General features: G+C 43.1%; 1 protein-coding gene across 1 annotated transcript in view; it reads left to right on the top strand.

The window, feature by feature from the left end:
- Positions 1–11,775: 11,775 nt before the first annotated feature.
- The window catches only part of SKOR2 (SKI family transcriptional corepressor 2), a 55,855-nt gene continuing 46,163 nt past the window's right edge, over positions 11,776–21,467 (top strand). The window contains exons 1-3 of the mRNA XM_020985790.2: positions 11,776–14,988; positions 16,063–16,123; positions 16,527–16,601. Coding sequence (XP_020841449.1) covers positions 12,235–14,988; positions 16,063–16,123; positions 16,527–16,601 — 2,890 coding nt within the window. The 5' untranslated portion in view covers positions 11,776–12,234. The remainder of the gene's footprint in view (positions 14,989–16,062; positions 16,124–16,526; positions 16,602–21,467) is intronic.

Raw genomic sequence — 21,467 nt, forward strand, 5'->3', positions numbered from 1 at the left:
CTCACCGCCCCCTCCCCATTTTCAATGCCCCTGTTCCCTAAGGCTCCCTGACAGTTTCAGCACCATCCGGCCTGGGACAGCGACTCTCCCTGACCACGACTGTAACTACTCACTGCTCTTTGCTGCTTGCTGACCACAGGAGGCACGCTGGGCAGGAGAAGGATGCCCCCTCATCCCCCCCAGCCCCCCCCCGCACACACTTCCCCCTCCGCTGTCATTTCAAATCTAGATCCTGGCAAAGGAAAGTGCTTAAAAGGGCTCCTCCCTCACCAGCCCGGCTGTCCCAGCCCCACCTTTAATCTGCTCCCAGAGGAGAATCTGGGTGCTACTTCCCAAGAGGTGCTGGAACGATCCACAAACGCCTCTTAGAAAAGTTCCCAAAGCTGGAGTTTTCTCGTTTCGTGAATAATTAACATTGGTCATAAATAACTGATGTAGGGAAGGAGCGGAGAAGGGAAGGGAAGGGAGAGGAGGGCGGGCAGGGGCCAAGGCCGGACAGAGAAAGATCGAAGAGTTTGTTAAAGGACCATTAACGAAGAGCTTCTGGGAGCGGCATTTTGCTGTAGATCAAGTGAAGAGTTCCACAGATACTCCCCCGGCTTACCTAGGACAACTAGGGAGGATGGGAGGAGGATTCAGGCAACTAAGAAAGCAGAGGTTTCAGCCAGGGAGGCGCCAGCCCAGCCCCTCTGCATGTAAGCAAGGAACTCCCCTCCAACAACCACATAACCTCTCCTTCCACACACTCTAGATCGCCTTCCTTCTGTACACACACACACACACACACCCTGAGGCAGCTGAATTCCCAGGAAGGGATGGACTTATAAAGGGATGGGTGAAACTCAGCTTTGTTTTTCCAGTCAGATTTTGACAAGATCTGCTCTGTGCTCACACACACACACACACACACACACAACACACACACCCCTCCCTCAGGTACCCTATTAATTTCCTGCCCACTTCATCCAATCTTCTTGGCCCCAAAACCAAGCTACCAGAACTCTTCAAAAACTAACATGTTCATTATTTGCCTCCTTATGTGTCAAAATCAGAGCCATATATGACTGGGATATTCAACACTTGTTTGCCCCTACCTCTCAAGTAATGAGTGAATTGTTACAAATATAACAGAGCCTCATCATCATACTCTGTGTGCTCTGTACCCTATAATCTCTCACAGCTCTCTCTTTCTCTCAAAAAAAAACAAAAACAAAAACACGTGTTTTACTCTCTAACCCCTGGCAGTGTGGCTTTGAAATGGTAGGGATTGGTTTCCAAAGACTCTCTGAGGCCAAGAAGTAGTCAACTCAATTTGGAGGACCAATCTTTAGAAGAAAACCCAAGAGGGTGGGGGAACATTTGTTCTTGTGCTTGGAGACCTGTGCCAGAACACCCTGATTGAGTTCACTCTAAGGGTTTGGCTTCAGTTTACTAGTGTTTGCCCTTGTCTTTGAAAGAGCCCTCCTCATGTTTCAGGAGTGACAGCTGGATTGGAAGGCCCCAGAGGGTGCCCTAGCCAAGTGGCTGCACAGTGTTTCTTAGTGGGCCACTCAGAAACCTTTCCACCACAAAATGATCATGTCTTTTCCTTTGTCCAAAGGAGTACAGTACACTGGGACCTCTGGGTCTGTGAATTGGATCTTTTGACTATGTTCAGAAGGATCCTAGTTCTGCCATAGCAAGGAAGAAAGACACGGTGAAAGGCTATGGTAGATCAACAACTTTTGCTGTAGCATCTTCATGTTAGACTCTTTCATTTTCCCAATCATGCAGTAACCTACCTCTACAGTCAGTATAACAGAAGGACCCTATGTCATGCACATGTGATATGTAGGATATGAGAAAAACTACTAGTGAATGAAGTTAAAGTCCAGGCCTAGTAGAATCAAGGTATGTTACAAGAGCTATCTCTTCTATTAAAATACTGTCAATATATTTCATATTTTCACCTACCTACTGCCAAATTTCTTCTGCACCCACCATACTCCAAGCCCAAAACCAGTATTGAAGCCCAAAGATTTGAAAGTAGGAATTAAAGAAAACATGTGGATAAGCAAGGTCATAGGGAACTGGTCTTCTACTCTCATAAAGATTTCTCTCCAATAGCTCTGCAGAAAGAGAAAGGTTGAAAACAAACATGAGAGGTGAGAAGGCATAACTGACAACTTGAAAGTGGGAGATCATCCTTGTCCAGAGGGAACAAATCCAGTACCCAGAGATTGTTTACTTCTCATACAAAATACAACTCTCTAAAGCAGGAAGTTGCTGCAAATAAGTATCAATAATGAATGAATCTCCTGTAATAAAATACTTGTATAATTAGTGCAGTCAAGTATGTGCATTATGTTAACCTTTTGTAACTCTGAGTTGATAAAAAAAAATGCTGCAGAAATCCTCAGAACACCCTTTTAATTTCAAAAGAGAGGGAGAGAAGGAAAGAAGGAGAGAAAGAGAAAGAGGGAGAGAAAGAGACAGAGAGAGTGATCCAAGTAATCACCAAGGCTTCCACTTTTTATTATGATATGGTTTCCCATTTCTGAACCAGAACGTAAGTACTTCTGAAATATAACAGAAAACTCTCTTTGGTGAATTCAGAACAGTCATTAACATTCAGTTTTAAGTGAATGTTAACAGTAAATAAAGAAATCTCTTGATTGTAATAGTGGTAACAAAGCAATAATTACCCAGTAGGTGGTCATCAGTAATGATAAATGCATCATTATTACTGTGTGAGTCTGGGAACTAGGTTTTGGAAACTACTTCAGACTTTTTAGTAGCATGGCTGGTTACAAAGCATTTCTTAGCCTGCAAAAGCCATATAATTTTACACACAATTTAGGTGAAAATAAATTTAAATCTGTATATTACATTTTTAATTTCAAGTTAGTAATTAAAGTTGGTTCATTATATCTCCTCTGAAACTCTCAGTGCTCATCTCAATGGTTTGTTTGTACAATTTGTTTCTAAGACACCCAAGGTTACATGGTTCTAAAAGATGGAAAATTTAATTATTTGCCAATATTAGGAGTTTGCCAATGATAACATAATGTCTCTTGAAAAAAGTTTGGGATAATATCTCTTATAGTCTGGTTAGCTATGCTTTTCCTTTGAATCTTTAGGCCATATTGAGGAAGGCCTAGTTTTTAGTTGCCCCAAAACCCATCAACTTTGCTTTAAACACATGGAAACATACTCATTTTTTCTGTTGGTTCCATATTTAGCAGCTGCTTAATTTTCAGGGGGGAAATCAATAACTCAGACCTCACTCCCACTTCCCCAGGGTTCAATTTGATATTATCTATGTCCACCTTTTGCTAACACTGACTTCTGCAGTCAGGAGGAAAAGTCAAGGACAAGAGATCTATTAGGCAGCCTGAGAATCAATCTATGGTGGTAATTCAATGGTGTATGTGACAATAGGATCAAACATTACATAAAAACACAGAAATTTCTGGTATGAGAGACAGAGACAGCTAGAGAGGCAGTGACAGAGTCTGAGACAGAGGAAGGGAAAGGGTTCTTTTCACTGGGAAATCAAACCAAATGATGCTTATACCAATGTCCATGGTATAGATACTGGATACATATTGAATTTGGATCCATGTCATTTTCTCTCTCATGACATATGAATAGAAGATCTTCAACCCCTCTTCCTCACTTCCTCTGTGACTGTTATCTTGTATTCCCCAAGCACTGAGACACAGATCCACACCCTATATCCCTTTCCTCAGTCTCACTTGCTCCTTAAGCCAATATAAATGCATGTCTCAAAGAAAAGAGCTCTTTAAAAAAAAAATCCTCTCATTTACTGTTGTTAGCAGTATCTGGAGTCTTGTTGCAACTGGGGACCCTCTGGCAGAAATCTTCACGAATACTCATCGTGGTTGTCTCCTACAATTTCTTTTTCTTAGTCCAAGCTCTCCCTCTCCCCTCTCTCTTTCTCATCTTCCTTCTTTAAGAGTGGCAATCGAAAGAGAAGAGCGTCTTGCCTCGTTATTCATTATTATAGCTGCATCTTTTAGATGTGTCTTCGCCAATGAAAACTCCATGTAGATGCCTGTCCTTTTGTTGTGTCTGCCTAGGTTATTCAGGAGCAGAGACAAAAGCCTGAAGTGATGTGATCTAAATGAGCTCTGGGGTTTTCCAGATGGGACCACCTCCATTTCAAATGCCCCCCTTCAAAGTAAGGGGGAGGGTAGGGGTGGGTGCGCTTTTCCTTTTCTATGTGTATGCATGCATACATACATACATGGACAGCAATAGACATTGGTGTATTTATTCTGCAGACTTTGTGGGTTTTCTGTTCACGTTCTATCTGAGTTTATTCATTGTGTGTGCATGTATCTATCACATATGTATGAACTCTGTGTGTGCATGTGTAATCCCTGAGTGTGTACATTTGGTCATCCCAAACTAGCATTTACTGAACATTCACCAGAGTTCACAATGCATGTGTATTTACTGTTCATTATATATCAGCCTGGCTACACTCACATGTATGTACTCACATGTATGTACACACATAGACTGTATTGTAGATTTTTATAGGATCAGCATAGAACAATGGACTTCCTAAGATAAATATGAAATCCACTTGTAAAATATCTGCTAACACCCTGACCTTAGAACCCCAAAAGCCACTCCCTTTAGGCTCTTTCTCACTGACCTACTATGGTACAAGTTTTCTTTGCAATGAGGCTTTGCCTTCATAAAAGGAAGTTACGTATTTTTAAGTAAGGAGTGTTAGGGAGAAGAAGGATATGCAAAGGTGTTGCTTTTCTTCATGTTTTCTAGAAATGCTCTGGGACCAATATTGATGTTGCCTGTAGTTTTGAATCTATGATTCGTTTCCAAAAGAAACTAGAAGATGACTAGGAGAAATCCTTTTGTATTTGCCAAACTTTCCCAGGTTACTAGTTTAGTCTTCCAGCCTGAGGTCATCTTTACATTCTGGCCTGATCCTAGAAAAAGTCCTAGAAAAAGCAGAATTCACTTATAGAGATTTTAGTGAAGAGTCAAGGAGGTGGAAGAAAGCACAAAACTTTCAGAGGCTTTCCTCAATTCTTTAGTGATATTGGTGACTGCCAAGGTCCCAGTCTCCCATTCTGGGACCTTTCCTGGTATAACTTGGACCAGAGCAGCAGCAGGAGAGCTAAAGACTTCCCACCTGACAGGACTGATAGAGGAAAGGGCCTTGGGAAATTAATGGTCCAGGTATGCAAATGGGAACTAAATGTGTGCCACATAATTATCACTGATTTAGCTACTATCCTTCATTATCAGTGATCTTGCCAGTTAATTTTACTATGGACTGGTAAGAGCAAAGAAAAGGCACTCTACAAATATTTATCAGGATCTTCACCCAGAGCTTTCACAATCTAAAAGAGACTCTTTTTTTTGCAGCAGGAACAAAGTTTTAGGGAAAGGGGGGAGGGGGAATCTTCTGATTAAGTAATCAGAAGTTTTTACTCCTTCCAGGAAATTTGATATTTCTCAAAAGAAAGATGGATTCATCTGCTTATTTGCTTACTGGGAGGCCCTGGTGAGATTCAATCACCATACCCCACCTCTCTTTGAACATTCTATCTCTATTCTCAGAGGAAGCTAGTTCTCTCACAGTCATTTCTGCGGTAGGGTCCTAGCTCTCAGAGTCTGAATTCCCTTCACTTAGGTGGAGTTTACAAGAGATATACTTTAATATATTACCTTCTGTCCCAATATAGAAATACAGGTAACAAAGCCAACATGACAAATAGCATTTCTGTGTAAACACCATTCCACCTTCTCAGGGCCACCCCCAAAACTTCATTTGGATAAAAGGAATTGAATGTAGAAAGGTTTTGAGATTTATCCATTCATTTTTATTTATTTATTTAAATAAATTTTTAAACCTGGACCTTAACTGGGATTAAAATCCCAATTCCCATGCTTAGGGAACTGAGGAAGCATCCGGATATTCAAGGATAGCTCAGCTGATCAGAATCTATGATATTAACTTGTGTTGGAGCATTTATCTTTCCCGATTGTCTATGCAAAAGTAGTGGGAAGAAAGGGGTGCATTCCTCAGGCATTAATGACCCGACAAGCAGTGTAGAAGGAAGGACCCACAGTTTTGGATCGTCCCCTTCCCTGCTTCTGAAGCCTGAGAAGCAAACAAGGGCTCTGAACCGAGAGCCTTTGCGAGGTCTCCTGCTGGGCGGGCTGCAGGCCCCATACCTTCTGCTGAGCTTTGACGGCTGTCAGGGTCGGCTAAGCCTCGGGGGCTGGGAACTGCATCAGGACCACGGATAGCTCCCTGCAGCCTTTGGACTCTAGGGTTTCAGGCAGCTCAGTAGGTTATAGTCTCCAGCCGATATAGCCCGAGGAGAAGATTCCCCGGGTCAGTGTTTAGAGGCCAGAGAGAAATCTGAGTCTCTGTTAGCTTCATCTTTGAGGAGGCAAACTAGAAATATTGGACCAGGCTACTAGCCCAGGTTTCCAAGTAGCCCAGTAATGTCTGTGCTGAGTTTGTCACCCTTCGGAGTTCAGGGAGGGGTGAGGTGAAGGGGGATTGTAATTTGATTTGTGATTTTCTTTTGAGTCCGGTTCTTGGGCTCCCTTACCTGGCCCTGGCCTGGGTAAACCGCAGCCGCTCGGAACGGAGATAAGGAAGGAAATGTTTTCCGCGGAGCGGTGATAGATCATGCAAACGGGTGACACCAGTTTAACCAATAAAACAATTTGAATCAATTAGCTGGCGGAGGAGAGTCCCGAAGTGTAAAATGTACGTCAGCTAGGATAGGAAAGCATTGATTAAAATGTCACCGACCTGCCGCTTCCCAGACAGCACAGGTCTCTTAAGTCAGGCGAGTTCAGAGGGGACCGAGAGACAGAACACCTGCAAAATGCCCGTCCCTAGCTGGGATCAGAGAACAGCATCAAGAACACTGATTATTGGCTATTAGGCTGGTTGTTGGGATCGAAGAGAAAAAGACACATCACTGCTTCTAAGTTGATTGTACATTCAACTTCTATAAGTACATTCATATTCTGTAGTCCGGGAGGGGGACGGTGAAGAAAGACAGAATAATCATAACAGACTGATGTCTGATAATGAATCTCAGTTTACTTCATCTAGGCTAAACCAATTAAACACCACAGACACTTTTATTAAAGTTTGAGCTCTACTCCATTCTCTCCCCCCCCTCCATTATTTGTAGAAATATCTTACTCCAATTTTGAATGGTACGCTTTAATTTTCCATAAAATGTCAGCATACTTTTTTTTATAGGAAAATCCTTTCTCCCTACTTCTTTGTGTGCTTAACATCCTCCTGTAACTTGAGGGTATTGCACTAACTGAGTAACTGTGATGAATGAATGCCTAGGTCTTGATAACCGAGTTTTGTGGAATTGAAGAGAAACATTTTTAGTTCACATTTATTGTTGTTGTTGTTGTTGTTTTAAAAGGGAGGGGATTGTTTTCTTTCCTTAAATGACACGTTACAATCAGAAAGGATTCTAGGAAGGAGGCGGTGAACTTGCTGCTACCAGAAGCATTCGCAACTGTGTGGCAGGTCAAAGCCACTGCGACTCTCAGAGCACCTGCAGTGCTGGGGTATTTCCCTGTGGTATGGAACAGAAGTGAAAGTGCTTCTCATTTCTCCCCATTTCTGTTGTGCAATCCGCCCTGTTACCAGACATCCTTTTCGTCAGACTTAAGCTTTCTTCCTGTCAGGAGCAGATCGCCAGTGTCTAGGAGATAAGAACATTAGATGAGCTAGGGGCCTCCCTTCTTGGAAAATCACAGACCAGAGAAGAGGGGGGTGGGGAAAGGAGGGAAAGAAGTATCAGGACGTGTTCTAGAAATCTTCTGAGGAGCCAGTAACCTGGATCACGGAGAAGGAAGGGCTGTGTGTGAATGACAATGGCACTTTTTTGGCAAATGGGATATACAGGAATGAAGCGTGAGTTTTTATGCCTTTTAGATTTGGGGTTTGGGGTTTTTTCTTTTTGTTTATTGGGGGGGTTGATTTTAAACTCTACACCTTCTTACGGCGATCTTAATTTGTTGCAGTGAGGACTTTAAGAACTCAGATGTGAGAAATGCTTTTCGCCTTCTGAAACTTTCCTCATACAAACAAATACGGCAATTGCCTGCTTCGAAACCAAGCCTCCTCTGGACTTTTTATTGTAAATGCCTTTAACTCCTACCGAGGCAACAAGATGTTGCAAATCCATTTCTGCTTCGAACCAAGAATTCCCTTTGGTTTTATTGACCGTCTAAGAAGTGTGAGGTTTCACACATTTATCCCGGTATTTACCAATTGGTTTTACCGTCTGTAGGACAGATGAGTCCGGTGCGGGTTGATTTATAAGTTCTCTTATGGTTTATTCGACTTTGCCTTTGGTTTACATCGTAATATGGCTATTAATTTTATCATCCAATCCACCCCTTCTCCCACCAGATGGCATTTTCAAGTTTTTGTGCCACAGTAGATAAAAAAAAAAACAGTGGTTTTCTCTGCAGTGAAATATCCACTAGCCAATGTCCCCCGAACATGAATCTTGTTCCTTTCCTGATAAAGTAACCAGTATGTAATATTTACTCCGAACAGCTGGTCAATTAAGAAGCAATATATTGACAACTGACTAACATCCTGGAGTGTTACTTAGTTTGCTACACGAAGCACGTCGTTTAAAATTCTTTCTAACCCTGCTTTTTAAAAATTTTTCTCCAAGAAATGCTTGTACGTGATTCCTGTGGATTTTTTTTTTCCCAAGGAGAACTTGTCATTTGCGCAAGCCATATATCTTGGTTTTGGGAACTGCTTCTTTCAGTTGACATATTTGCCTCCCTCCTACTGTCATGTTCTGCTGTTGCGTGGTGACGGCTGGGGGCTTGAGGTCATTTTGAATATGGCACAGAATCAGTGGTTATTTCCAATCTAGACTTGGTGATATATACAAGTATAAATGTCCGCACTGGACTTCACACCTTAATAAAAGAAACTATTTGGAAAGTATGGGAGATTGTCTTTTAATAGTCTTGTTTTAAATACAATACGTATTTAACAGGTAGGAAATGCCAGATTTATTTTTTTTCAAAATTCAAGATGTTGCAAAGTGTTAAGGAACCTATAGCCTTTTTCTTCTTTTTTCACTGCTTCCAGTAAGCTCAGTACAATTTGTGTTTCTAGGCAGGCATGCCTTGTCATTTGCTAAGGAACAGAGTTAGGCTACGGGCCTCGGTGAAGCACTAAAAGATTCATTCATGACTCCTGTGAGTGTGGCGGGGAGGAAGGGGTGGGACGTGGGGGAAGAGAACAGCAGAGCTAGTTAACAGCTAGACTGGAAGCTTTGATCCACCAGGAAGGGGGCCTCCTGGACCTAGCTCGCCTAGATGCAAGGGAACAATTAAGTTTCCCATCCTCAATTCAGCTCTTCAGCTTGAGCACCATTCAGGCATTTTCCTTTTGGGGTGAGGTAGTTATTACTGGGAGTTGGTTAGGTGTTTGCTTTCGTGCTTGCTGAGAAAGGACACCTCCCTCTTCTCTCCCCCACCCCTCGGCCCCGCGTTCTCCTCCACCCAGACTCTCTCGCGCGCTCTCTCTCCCTGTAACATGCCAGCCCTTTAATGTGGAGTGTCAGGGAGCCGGTGACGTCACCCTGCCCGCTGGGTGGCGTCCCCTCGGTCCGACACGAGTTCAGAGACAAGAGAAAGGCGCTTTCAGGCAACGCTCAACCTGGGGCTCTGCTTCGGCTCCGCGCGCACCCATAGATTATCTGGTAAAAGGGACTGATCTGGCTCACAATTTACAACCGCCATTCTCCACCCTGCTAGGGTTATAGTACCATTAACGCAGAGGAGTGCCTGGATATGACTGGAAACCCTGCAAGACTCCAGCCTGCCTGATTTGAGGACATGCTTTGATGCTTCCCCTCTGAGTCCTCCTGGAAGATGGTCAGGAGGACATACGCGTAAAGGAAACTAGTATTTAGGAGGTAATTATTTCACCGCGGTCACTGCGCTTGCGGGACAGACAGGTCTAGGTTAATTATTTCAGGTCACCAGGAGTTCGATTTCCTTGAGGAGATTGGAGAGGGGTACTTGGGACTGTTCTAGTTCACTAGGAGCACCGAGGAAGAGTTGGAACTTGTATTATTCAGGGAATGGGGAATTTAGGTGCCCACCTTTCTTAGTTCCAACTTTTTCTCCCCCAGGAGCTTCCCTCCCTACCCCCAACCCCCATTTTAACCTATCTCTGCTTTGCTTCTCTACTTCCTCAGTAGTTCTTGAGTTTGGGGTAGAAATCGAAAGAGATGCGTCAGGGGCATTGGCTCTTTTTTCCCTGTCTATTGATGTTAACGTTTCTCGTGCCTTCATATAATGCAGATACAATCAAATGTGTGTGGTGTCACTTCCCGGAGGTGTACTTGACGTTCATATTGTTGGGAATAGTAGTTTCACGTTATCCCAGGATCTTATTAAGATAATAAGAATCTTATTTGAGAACCAGCTGTTCATTGAAGGGCTATTTGGCGAAAGGTGAGCTGGTTCTGCCGGGGCCCAGGCATAGCGGTGTCTTGAATTGCCATTTAACTACCTGTCCACTGGAAATATTGTCTTTGATCCATGCAAAGTGACAAGCTATGTTCCTGTCTCGTTTCAACACGTCTAGGTCTGTTCCACTATCCTGAAGGCCACGGAGCATAATGAAAGCTGAGAATGAAGTAGGCAATGTGGCAAAAGAATCAAGATCACAAGGAAAGCCAAGGGGAAGGGTCTGAATAACCATTGTGGGAAGGGAACAGGGAAGGGAGCCTTGAAATTTCTAAATAGAGGGAACAAACGCAGTGGCTACTTTATCAAACAGTGGTGGCGCCGAACCCCGCGCATTAGGTATTGCCGAAAACAAGTAACGGTGGGAACAGCGTTTTTCTCTCAGAACAACGTTTTGTTGTTCATTGTCTTTTTCTTTTCTGGAATGAAATTCAACAAAGAAAGCCTCACCTCAACCAAAAAATGTTTCTTTCCCTTGCTTTTTAAAATACATACACCTTTTGATATTCACCTAATCTGAGATGGCACTTGGAATTTTCTCGTGGATTCCAAGTACCCCAGGTACGCCAAGATTCACTTTCTTTATAGGTTTATAGTGACCCCAAGAGTGTTTGCAGTAGACGGTCTGTATTAAATCAGTGTTTACCCTTTAGCATTGTACAATCATTCAAGATGAAAAATATACCCCGTTCGAACCTGTATTCAGAGCTTAGTTCCTCAGCTGTTGAAAAATATCCGATGTTAACACATATGCCTTTATTTTGCTTTATAATTGCCGTGGAAATCGGAGGCAAACATTTTTAGATGTTTGCCTATCTTGAATTCAATTTATTTCGCTTAAACTTACTTCGGCCTTCAGGAAAAGAGAAACCAGAATTGCTCTGATAAGCTAATGGTGGCTGGTAACTGAATTGGGGAGGGGAGGAGAATATGAAAGCAAAATGAATGTTAAACTAATTGTTTTTAGTCAAACATAGTTTATGCAGTTTTTTCAGATGTACAATAAGTTTTTAAAATTGCTATCCCTCAAACTTTCAACAGGGACATTCCACAAGCCTGATTTTGTTTTACTTTATTGAATTGTTCTACTCAGATTATGAATTTCTCCAAGCTGAACACATAAACTACAGCCATCACTTAAAAGGATGTTGGGTTGTTTTTTCCACCAAAATTAGGCCATTTGCAGGAAATTAGTAGTAGTTTCCCGAAATATTTTATGGGCAGGTCCCAATTTCCCATGTTTTCTTATACTAAAGTTGCTATCAGCTGTATTTATTATTTGCAAGTCCTAGTTCGCATAATCAGTTTATTTTGACAGGTCTCAAAACTCAGGAGGAAAGGACTCCTCATGGCATTTTTTAAAAAAATTTTTAGAAACCTTTTAGTGTCTTGGATTTTTTCTCCTAGTTGTTTCAATTAAGTTTTTAGAAAAGAGGAAGAAAAACACAGAGAAATCCTTGCTTTATAATGTTTTTTTTAAGTGAAAGGAGAAATAAATGTGTTCTTGAAGCATGCTAATATTGTAAAGTATTATCGTATCCCAGCTCTTCCGAAGAGGAAGTGATCACAATTTTCTCAACTAACAACTCGTTTTAAACCAAAATGTTTTAAGATCAATGCTTTCTTCTCCTTTATTTTCCAGTCTACAAGCAAGACCAAGGAGAGTCCATTCGAGGGCCTACGGTTGAAGAGATGGCCACAAGTCCTCTTCCAGGCCCCAATGACATCCTGCTGGCTTCTCCATCCAGCGCCTACCAGCCTGATGCCCTGAGCCAGCCTCGGCCAAGTCACGCCAGCATGAAGCCCAACCAGGTGGGCCAAGTAATTCTCTACGGGATCCCCATAGTGTCATTGGTGATTGACGGGCAGGAGAGGCTGTGCTTGGCCCAGATCTCCAACACTCTACTGAAGAACTTCAGCTATAACGAGATCCATAACCGGCGGGTGGCCCTGGGCATCACTTGTGTGCAATGCACCCCAGTGCAATTGGAGATTCTGCGCCGGGCAGGAGCCATGCCCATTTCCTCTCGCCGATGCGGTATGATCACCAAAAGGGAAGCAGAGCGCCTCTGCAAGTCTTTCCTGGGGGAAAACCGGCCGCCTAAGCTGCCAGATAACTTTGCCTTCGACGTATCCCATGAGTGCGCCTGGGGCTGCAGGGGCAGCTTCATCCCCGCACGTTACAACAGTTCTCGGGCCAAGTGCATCAAGTGCAGCTATTGCAACATGTACTTTTCGCCCAACAAGTTCATCTTTCACTCGCATCGAACGCCAGAGGCCAAGTACACGCAGCCCGACGCCGCCAACTTCAACTCCTGGAGGCGCCATCTCAAGCTCACAGACAAGAGCCCTCAGGACGAGTTGGTCTTCGCCTGGGAGGACGTCAAGGCCATGTTCAATGGAGGCAGCCGCAAGAGGGCCCTGCCCCAGCCCGGATCGCATCCAGCCTGCCACCCTCTCAGCTCGGTCAAAGCTGCTGCAGCGGCCGCAGCGGCCGCAGCGGCTGTGGCTGGGGGCGGAGGGCTGCTGGGGCCACACCTGCTCGGAGCACCGCCCCCGCCGCCTCCGCCGCCTCCCCTGGCCGAGCTGGCTGGTGGTCCGCACTCGCACCACAAGCGGCCCCGCTTCGACGACGATGAGGACTCCCTGCAGGAGGCTGCGGTGGTGGCCGCAGCCAGCCTCTCGGCCGCTGCTGCCAGCCTCTCGGCCGCGGCCGCTGCAGGCAGTGCCGGGGTCGGCGTGGCTGGCGGAGGAGGAGGCGGAGCGGGAGGCGGTGGAGTAGGGGGCGTTGGGGCCGGAGGAGCCGGGGGGCCCGGGGGAGGCAGCAAAGGCCCCCGCAGCTATCCTGTCATTCCCGTGCCCAGTAAAGGCTCCTTCGGGGGAGTCCTGCAAAAGTTTCCTGGCTGCGGGGGCCTCTTCCCACACCCGTACACCTTCCCCGCCGCTGCCGCCTTCGGCCTGTGTCACAAGAAGGAGGACGGGGCCGCCGGGGCTGAGGCCCTGGGTGGAGGCGGAGGAGGGGCAGGCGGAGGTGCCGGTGGGGCCCAGAAAGCAGGGCTATCGGGGCTTTTCTGGCCTGCGGGTCGCAAGGATGCCTTCTACCCGCCCTTCTGCATGTTCTGGCCACCCCGGACCCCCGGCGGGCTCCCCGTGCCCACCTATCTACAGCCCCCTCCCCAGCCCCCGACCGCTCTCAGCTGCGCCCTGGGTGACAGTCCGGCCTTGCTGCGCCAGGCCTTCCTGGACTTGGCCGAACCAGGCGGTGCTGGAGGGGGAGGAGGAACGGGAGGAGGAGGTGGTAGCAACGGAGGCTCGAGCGCAGAAGCCCCTCCAGCTCCGGGGCAGCCACAGCCACCCACGGCTGCTAACGGCGCAAGCTCGGGGCAGCCTCCTCAGCCGTCGGGGGCAGCCGGCACGCGCGACGGTCTCTTCGAGTCACCCTCGGGCAGTGGAGACTGCAGCGCCGGATCCACGCCTCCAGCTGAAGGAGTCGGAGGAACTGGCGGGGCCGGAGGAACTGGGGGCAGCCGAGTGCCAGCGCCTCATCATCCCCATCTTCTTGAAGGCCCAGGAGGACGTAAGGCTGGAGGAGGAGCGGGCAGCGGCAGCAGCGGCGGGTACCACCACTCCAGCGCCTTCCGGCCAGTTGGGGGCAAGGACGACTCCGAGAGCTTGGCCAAGCTTCATGGGGCCTCTGCCGGCGCGGGCGGGCAGCATCATCCGCACGCGCCGCACCACCACCACCACCATCACCACCACCCGCACCACCACCACCACCATCACCACCACCATCATCACCCGCAACCGCCCTCCCCATTGCTGCTTCTGCAGCAGCAGCCCGAAGAGCCGGGGCCGGAGCGCCACCATCCGGTCCCACCGCCTCCACCTCCGCCCCCGCCACCCCCTCCTCCACCGCCCCCACCGCCCCCACCTCAGCCCCACCACCGCCTCCTGTCCCCCGGGGGCACCAGCTGCAGCTACCCCAGTGAGGACAGCAGTGAGGACGAGGATGATGAAGAAGAGGAGCAGGAAGTGGATGTGGAGGGCCACAAGCCCCCCGAAGGGGAGGAAGACGACGAAGGAGAGGAAGGCCGAGACCCCGAGGAGGACGACGAGGAGGAAGAGAGAGGAGGGGTGATGCTTGGGGACCCCTTAGTCGGAGGCAGCCGTTACCTCCAAGGCCGAGGGCTAACAGAGAAGGGAGGCAGCCGGGACCGGCCAGCTGGCTCTTTCCCCCTAGTCCTTAACACCTCCAGGCTACAGCAGGACGAGGAGAAACTAGGAGACCACGGCAGTCCAGACCTGCATCCTCCTCCTCCTCCTCCTCTTCCTCCTCCCCTTGCTACTCAGAAAGGAGGAAGCGGCAGCAGTAGCAGCAGTGGAGGCAGCAGCCCCAGCAGCCCAGTCCACCATCCATCACTGGAGGAGCAGCCCTCCTACAAAGATGTAAATATCCCCTTTAGGCTCCTTCAAGCTAATTATTATTATTTAAATGCACCTTTAGGCTGAATCGGTTACATATGCGCAAGAAAGATGGATCACCAGATTTCCCCACAGAAATGAAATATTCAGTGTGTTTGGTAGGGTTTCTTTCCTGCCATAAAGATGTGGTTTCTGATCTTTTTTTCGAAAAGCCTTTTGAGGGCCTGGGACTTCCATTCCTCCCATATTTAAGTTAGTTGATTGTGGAGTTGGAAAAGACCCCTTAATCGACCCTGTCTGTCTTCTAATCCTAGAGCTCCCTCTCTCCCCTGCAGAGAACAATTATTCCCCAAAGAGTAACTGGGCGACTAAACTCAAGTAATTTGAATAAACTAATCCCCTTTCTCCTCCATAGGACAATGCCCACCCACCCCCTCCCACACAATGAGATTTTAAATCACATTGACCTCAAAGTCAAATACAGTTCTCTTAACTGTTCTTCCAAAATGAGAGCTCTTTCCAAAATGGACATGACTGAAAGATATTGTGCCCAATGGACAGAAGAAAACATTGTTTACTGCATTTTCAACTAGACCAACCTCATACTCCCCTCCAAACCTAACAAAAAGAAGTAAGATAACGCCTTAAGAATTTTTACCTCCTTTTAAAATAAGAGTAGTTGGTGGAACCTTTAAAAGGTATTTTATGTTTGAGGCCAAAGCTAAACTCAGATGGCAACTAACATTCAGTGTTCACTCAAGTGTGCATGTACATAATTCCAAAGACTTCTGGGTGGAGTAAATCTATCTTAATATAGTATGGATCCAGTAAATACATATCATCTTCACATGCTACCTATAGTACATGCAAACATCATGGATCTACTGGTAACTTTTAAAGATAACATGTATACATTCAAATGTACTTAAGCTTAAAAACTATTAAAGAAAGATAATCATAAAAAATAACATCTCATGAAGCTCCATTAAGAGTCACTTTTATTGATGTCTTTTCCTACTGACTGTTGACATTAGCATATGGTTTTATCCAGGCATTGATTTGTACACCTAATTTTCTCTCTCTTTTTTAAAAATATAGAATCAGAAAACTAAGGAAGGTAACCCAGTAATTTTGCCTACAAAAGAAGACAACTTTTCAGGTAAAACAAACACAAACAACTTTTTCTTTTCCTAAAATCAACACAACCATTGTGAGACTCACTCCCTTTACAATCCCTTCCCATAGCCTCTCTTTCACAGCCCTACCCCCACACATAACAACCCAACACACTCTATAAGGTTTTTTCTGTATATATCAAGCATATTTCAAATATCACATCCTTTATACTTTTCAAAAAGTCAACATTTTCTACAGTGTATAGTTTCTAAACAATAGCAATTTACCGATTAACAATGTCTCCTCTCCTCCCCCCCAAAAGCATATCCCTTTGCATATAATTCTATAGGAACTTCCATATATATGCATATGGAACTGAAGATGATTCTGTATCCTGTCTGCCAGCAAAGGCACTTGTAGATTTTTGTGTTTTGTTCTGATTCTAGATAAGAACAAGGAGCATAATTTTTTCATCACAGATTCAGAACCTTCAGGAGGAGATTTCTGGAGAGAAAGAGCAGGTAGGCTGAGAAAAATATAAAGACTGAATAGGCTGTCTAGTGGGGGGCTTAAATTCATAATCAAAGGACTAAATATTTAGTATAAGGGTAAAAACAAAAAACAATTCCTAGTAGATATAACTAAGAAAAAAGCAAATGGGAAAACAGTGACATTAATAGCAATAAGATTATTAATTGCTGGGCATATTTCAGAAGAAATTTCAGAAATATATCAGGTTACACAATGAAACAGGCTGGAAAAGCATAAAATGACAATAATTGAAATGTTCTCTTAGAAACCTTCCATTAAAAAGGATCACAGCTTATTGCTTTTAATATCTGTCAGAAAGACATTAAAGGTGTTTTATGACATCTATGCCAACATTTATATTATCTCCATGATAATGATCTCTACACAAAATGTATAATACATTTACAAAAATTACATTATACAAATTAAATGAAACCACCTTTTACTGATTGCTAAATGTCTCCAAGGGGTTTGGGAAAGACGTGATTAGAAGTTTTGATACTAAGTTGTCTATTGCAGTGTCTTAAGGAGAGGGTTTTGTTTCTTGGGAAAAAGGAATCTAATTTTCCATTTATGTAATGCAAACTGCCTTGGCTTTGACTATTCACGGTTAATTGACTGTCAAACGAGGTTGTTATCCTCGGGCAATGTCTGCAAATTTGCCTGTCAAATGAGACAGAGAGAGCAAGCGAGGAAGTGAGAGAGAGGGAGAAAGAGTTGTATGAGGGGTAGAAATAAAGAAAATAGGATCTTAAAGAAATCTTACAAATGGCAAAGTACAATTGAAAAAAGATCCCCAAACATTTGTGTTTTTATTTTCTTTTAAAGGAAATTTCATGCCACTATTTAAGAGTGCAGAAAGCAAATACCTATTGTGAATGCTTGGAGTAGGGGAAAAAAAAAACAATGAATGGCTTTTTAAAAATCATGTAAGGAGAGGTCTCTATGCCATGAAGCAATGTCCGCACTGGAAACAATACCATGCATGTTGATCAGCATCATATTATGAATAGGGACTATTAAAAAAGAGATTTTTGAGTTATTAAGTGTATTCTTTGTGGTACAATATCTATCCTTAGCTATGTCCAGTCTTCTTTTTTCAAACTGCATACAAAATGTTACTTTCTGTGCTTCCAGGCTTTCCTGTTTTGGTAGCAAGTTTATAATTATGTGTTAGTTTCACTTCATTAAGCATTGATATTCATTCAACCAACATTTATTTTCAAAATTTTACAAAGGCCTTCACTTTCCAGAATTTGCCCTCACCTCTCCAAAGTGGTAAGATTTTAAAATGTGGTGAACTGTTGCAATACACTACAAATCCAGGATGCAAACTGTGAAGTCACAAAGAAGGTTAGATTTGCCAAGAAACTGCCTTACTCTCAATGTGATGTTTTATAAAATTGAGGCCTGGAAACTGAAAGAATTTCTACACACACACACACACACACACCACCACCACCACCACCCCAGTCACAGACACACATGAAAAGTGTTTATAATCTCATTCAATTTGATTCCATAATATCTAACCATTTCCCAGACATTTCTCTGCATTCAATTGCTTTTGTTTGTTTGATATGTTGTAGAAATTAATAGCCACTGGAAACAACATATTCATGAATATGAAAAAACAATTTTAGAACTATTCCTCAGTCTGAGATCAAATGATATTTAGCAGCTCTATATAGCTAAAAATAGACTTTAAAAGTAGTCCAATTTCTCCCATGCCTGGAAACCACAGATGGGAAGCCTATGTATACTCAAGTGCATGCAAATTTACCCAGGCTGTTTCAGAAGCTAAAGTGGATTGGAAGCCTTTCTGGCAGCCTCCAATAATGCAACCAATGAACACTCAGTAGAAACTTCCGTTCCTCTTTGTCAAAATGGAAAATACCCCCAAAGAGGGTTTAAAAGTAGCCCAATTGTAATAGCCTTGTCAAGAACTACCTAAAATGGGGGGGGGGGAGAAGGAAGCAAGGGAGGGTTAAGGGAAAAAGAGAGGGACGATTATTCTCCATTTGTTTAATTTAAAATAACCCAATTTTGTGGACAAGTTTGAAGAGACTGATAGGCACAAAGCCCAGTAGAATAGAGCAACTTGTGAGCAATAATGAATATCATAGCAAATAATATAGGTAGATGAATAGGTAATACCTGGGCAGAACTGATTTCTTGTTAGTCTTCAAAGTAATTTTAATTTGGAGTTCCTTATGAGAATAAACATAGTAGATCATAAATTCTCTGTCCATTAAAATTAAACAGGTTTTTGTTGTTACTTTTACTTCCTAATTCCTCTGGCCTAGATGATTTTCAAGTAGAGTTGATTTTTTCAGTCATTTCAGAGCTATTTGAGCTACAATAAGCATGTTTTAAGTTCAAAAGAACCTGTGCTTAGATTGTGGGGTCTGGGGAAGGATACACTACATTTAGCTATAAGATAAGGGCAAGAGATTACCACAAGTCTGAAATTCTTGGGCATTTCTAACAGCTCTTGGATGCAAATTTCAAAGAAAATGAAACTAAATTTCCTTTTTAAAAGAAGATTATCTTTTATAAGAAAGTCATAGATGACATAATTTCACAAGAGTTCACAATTTTTTCTTCAAAGCTATTCCATTTCTGAGACAATTTGATGTTTAAACTATTCAATTCTTTAAAATATATCTTTTCCTTAAAATAAATTAGCTAACTTAAATCCCACAACCTGAGATAATAACCTTTTAAGAAGTTCAAGTGTGTTTTTAAGAGGAAATTTTTAAAAATAGAATCACTAGCACTGCAACAAATATGCCCATTAGAAGTCTCAATTTACACTGATACTGGTTTCTACAAGTTTCTTTAGAAAATTATGGTATGTCCACTTTATACACACACACACACGCACACACACACACACACACACACACACACACACACACATACACACATAGCAAATCTACCTGAATTAATGTGATTTTTAAAAACTGAAATTGGCCTCTATTTGGGGGGTATACTTGTCATTTGAAAGCATGATAACCTGGTGATATTTTCACAAAGGCATTGATTCCTACTGAGTTCAGTTTTTGAATTAAAAAAAAAGTAGACAAGACATGACATCCTCCAAAAGGAAAAAAGGGGGGGGCAGCATCCCAGGGGAAAAAAAGGGGGAAATGCACACAGTGGCAATAAGTACTGAAAATTGTTATTGTGCCTCTACTCAGTTCAGGTTTGTAGTAATATTGGATTCTTATATCAGAGTGACTTTTCTTTTATCTATAACATTTGATGATTGTCTTCTATTAGCCTTTAGTTTATTGGTCATGTTAGCTTTTAGTGATTTTAAAGGTAACAAATTATCAAATGTTGCTTCAAAATCTCACATTTGTTGACTGTTGGTCAGTGTCTTTCCTTTACCTAGACTAGGGGCCAAGCATGAAATTCTTACCCAGGCAAAATTTCCTTCAGGGTTCATAGGCACTTTATCTATGTAAGTCTCTTTGAAATTTGATCCACAGCATAAAAAATAAGTCCTAGTACAGATTATTTATTTGGTTAAAAATATCTCCAATGCAGATAGAGTATATTTCATGTCTAATATCAGGTGGTTTTTATATCACTGTTATGAATACCTTTCGTGCTTATGTCAAATGATTTAAAACTGAGTGCAGTAGTGCAAGCAAGGCAGACCCATAGCTGTTGCAAGCCAAGGAAATAAACCCCAGTAGAGGTGAACCTTCGTATGGGCAATTCTTTCATAATAGGAATTCCAACACAATATGATATTAGATTGATAGATCTAGATATAGATAGATATATAAATTGGAAGAAATTGTGAAATCATGATTTCATTGGTATAGACAACTTGGGTTGAGGAAACTCCCCTACCAATGCAGATCCCTATCTCAGCAATTTATAGTCTTACAGATTTGCCTGGAGGACTGGGAGGTTAAGTAGCTTGCATGGCCAGTATGTGTCAAAGATGAGACTCGAACTCAAGTCTTCCTAACTCCAAGGCCAGCTATGGATCCATTGGATCCACTAGGCTACCTTTGCATTCAAATTAATTTGTCATAGCTATCATTTAAGGTGTTACAGATTGATTTCTGGAACAAATAAAGGATCACATGAATACAAAAAGAATGACACATTTCCATTTCCTCTCCAATTCTTCATTGGAAAATGTAACAATATTTTTAAATGGACCAGGAGGACTGGATTCTAAGTCTCCTAATTGCTAAATAACTTTGAACAAGTTGAACATCCATAAAATGGGATGATGACACCTTTCCCCTTTGCTTCACTTAGATATTGTGATGTTAGGTAATGCCTGTAATGCACTTTGAATTCCTTCAATATAAATGTGATTTTGTCAATATTCTCCTTCGTGTTTAGGGTCATCATTGATGAAGCTTGTTTTATATTATTAAAATTTCCCATTTCTACTACCAAGTTTTCAAACATCTAACCCAACTGAAGAGGGCAGGGAAATGCAAAACTCTCCAGTAGAAACCTTTAGTATCACAGCATCACAAATGACAACATTTCTCAAACCTGAGAGGATTCTAAATATACTTGAGACATGCTAAACAAAGATATTTGATAGACAGATTTCAAGAAACCATGTGTATGAAACTGGCAATATAATTTGATCATACATAGACTGCAAAGTTTGGCATAACTTCTAATTCACCATAAACCCCATGGGTATTACTTAATCTTGTTCTTCCTTCTTTTAAGCTAATGGAGTTAATATATAGTTAGTTCATGCTTTAGCATGTCATATATATAACAATATTGATTTTCTTTTCCCTTGTCTGTGTTGTGACCTCACTAAAGTGCTAAACATCATAAGGGAAGAGTCTGAGGTAGGAATC

The sequence above is a fragment of the Phascolarctos cinereus genome, unplaced genomic scaffold (genome assembly GCF_003287225.1).
Source record: "Phascolarctos cinereus isolate Bilbo 61053 unplaced genomic scaffold, phaCin_HiC Scaffold_4;HRSCAF=312, whole genome shotgun sequence".
Classification (NCBI taxonomy): Eukaryota; Metazoa; Chordata; class Mammalia; order Diprotodontia; family Phascolarctidae; genus Phascolarctos; species Phascolarctos cinereus.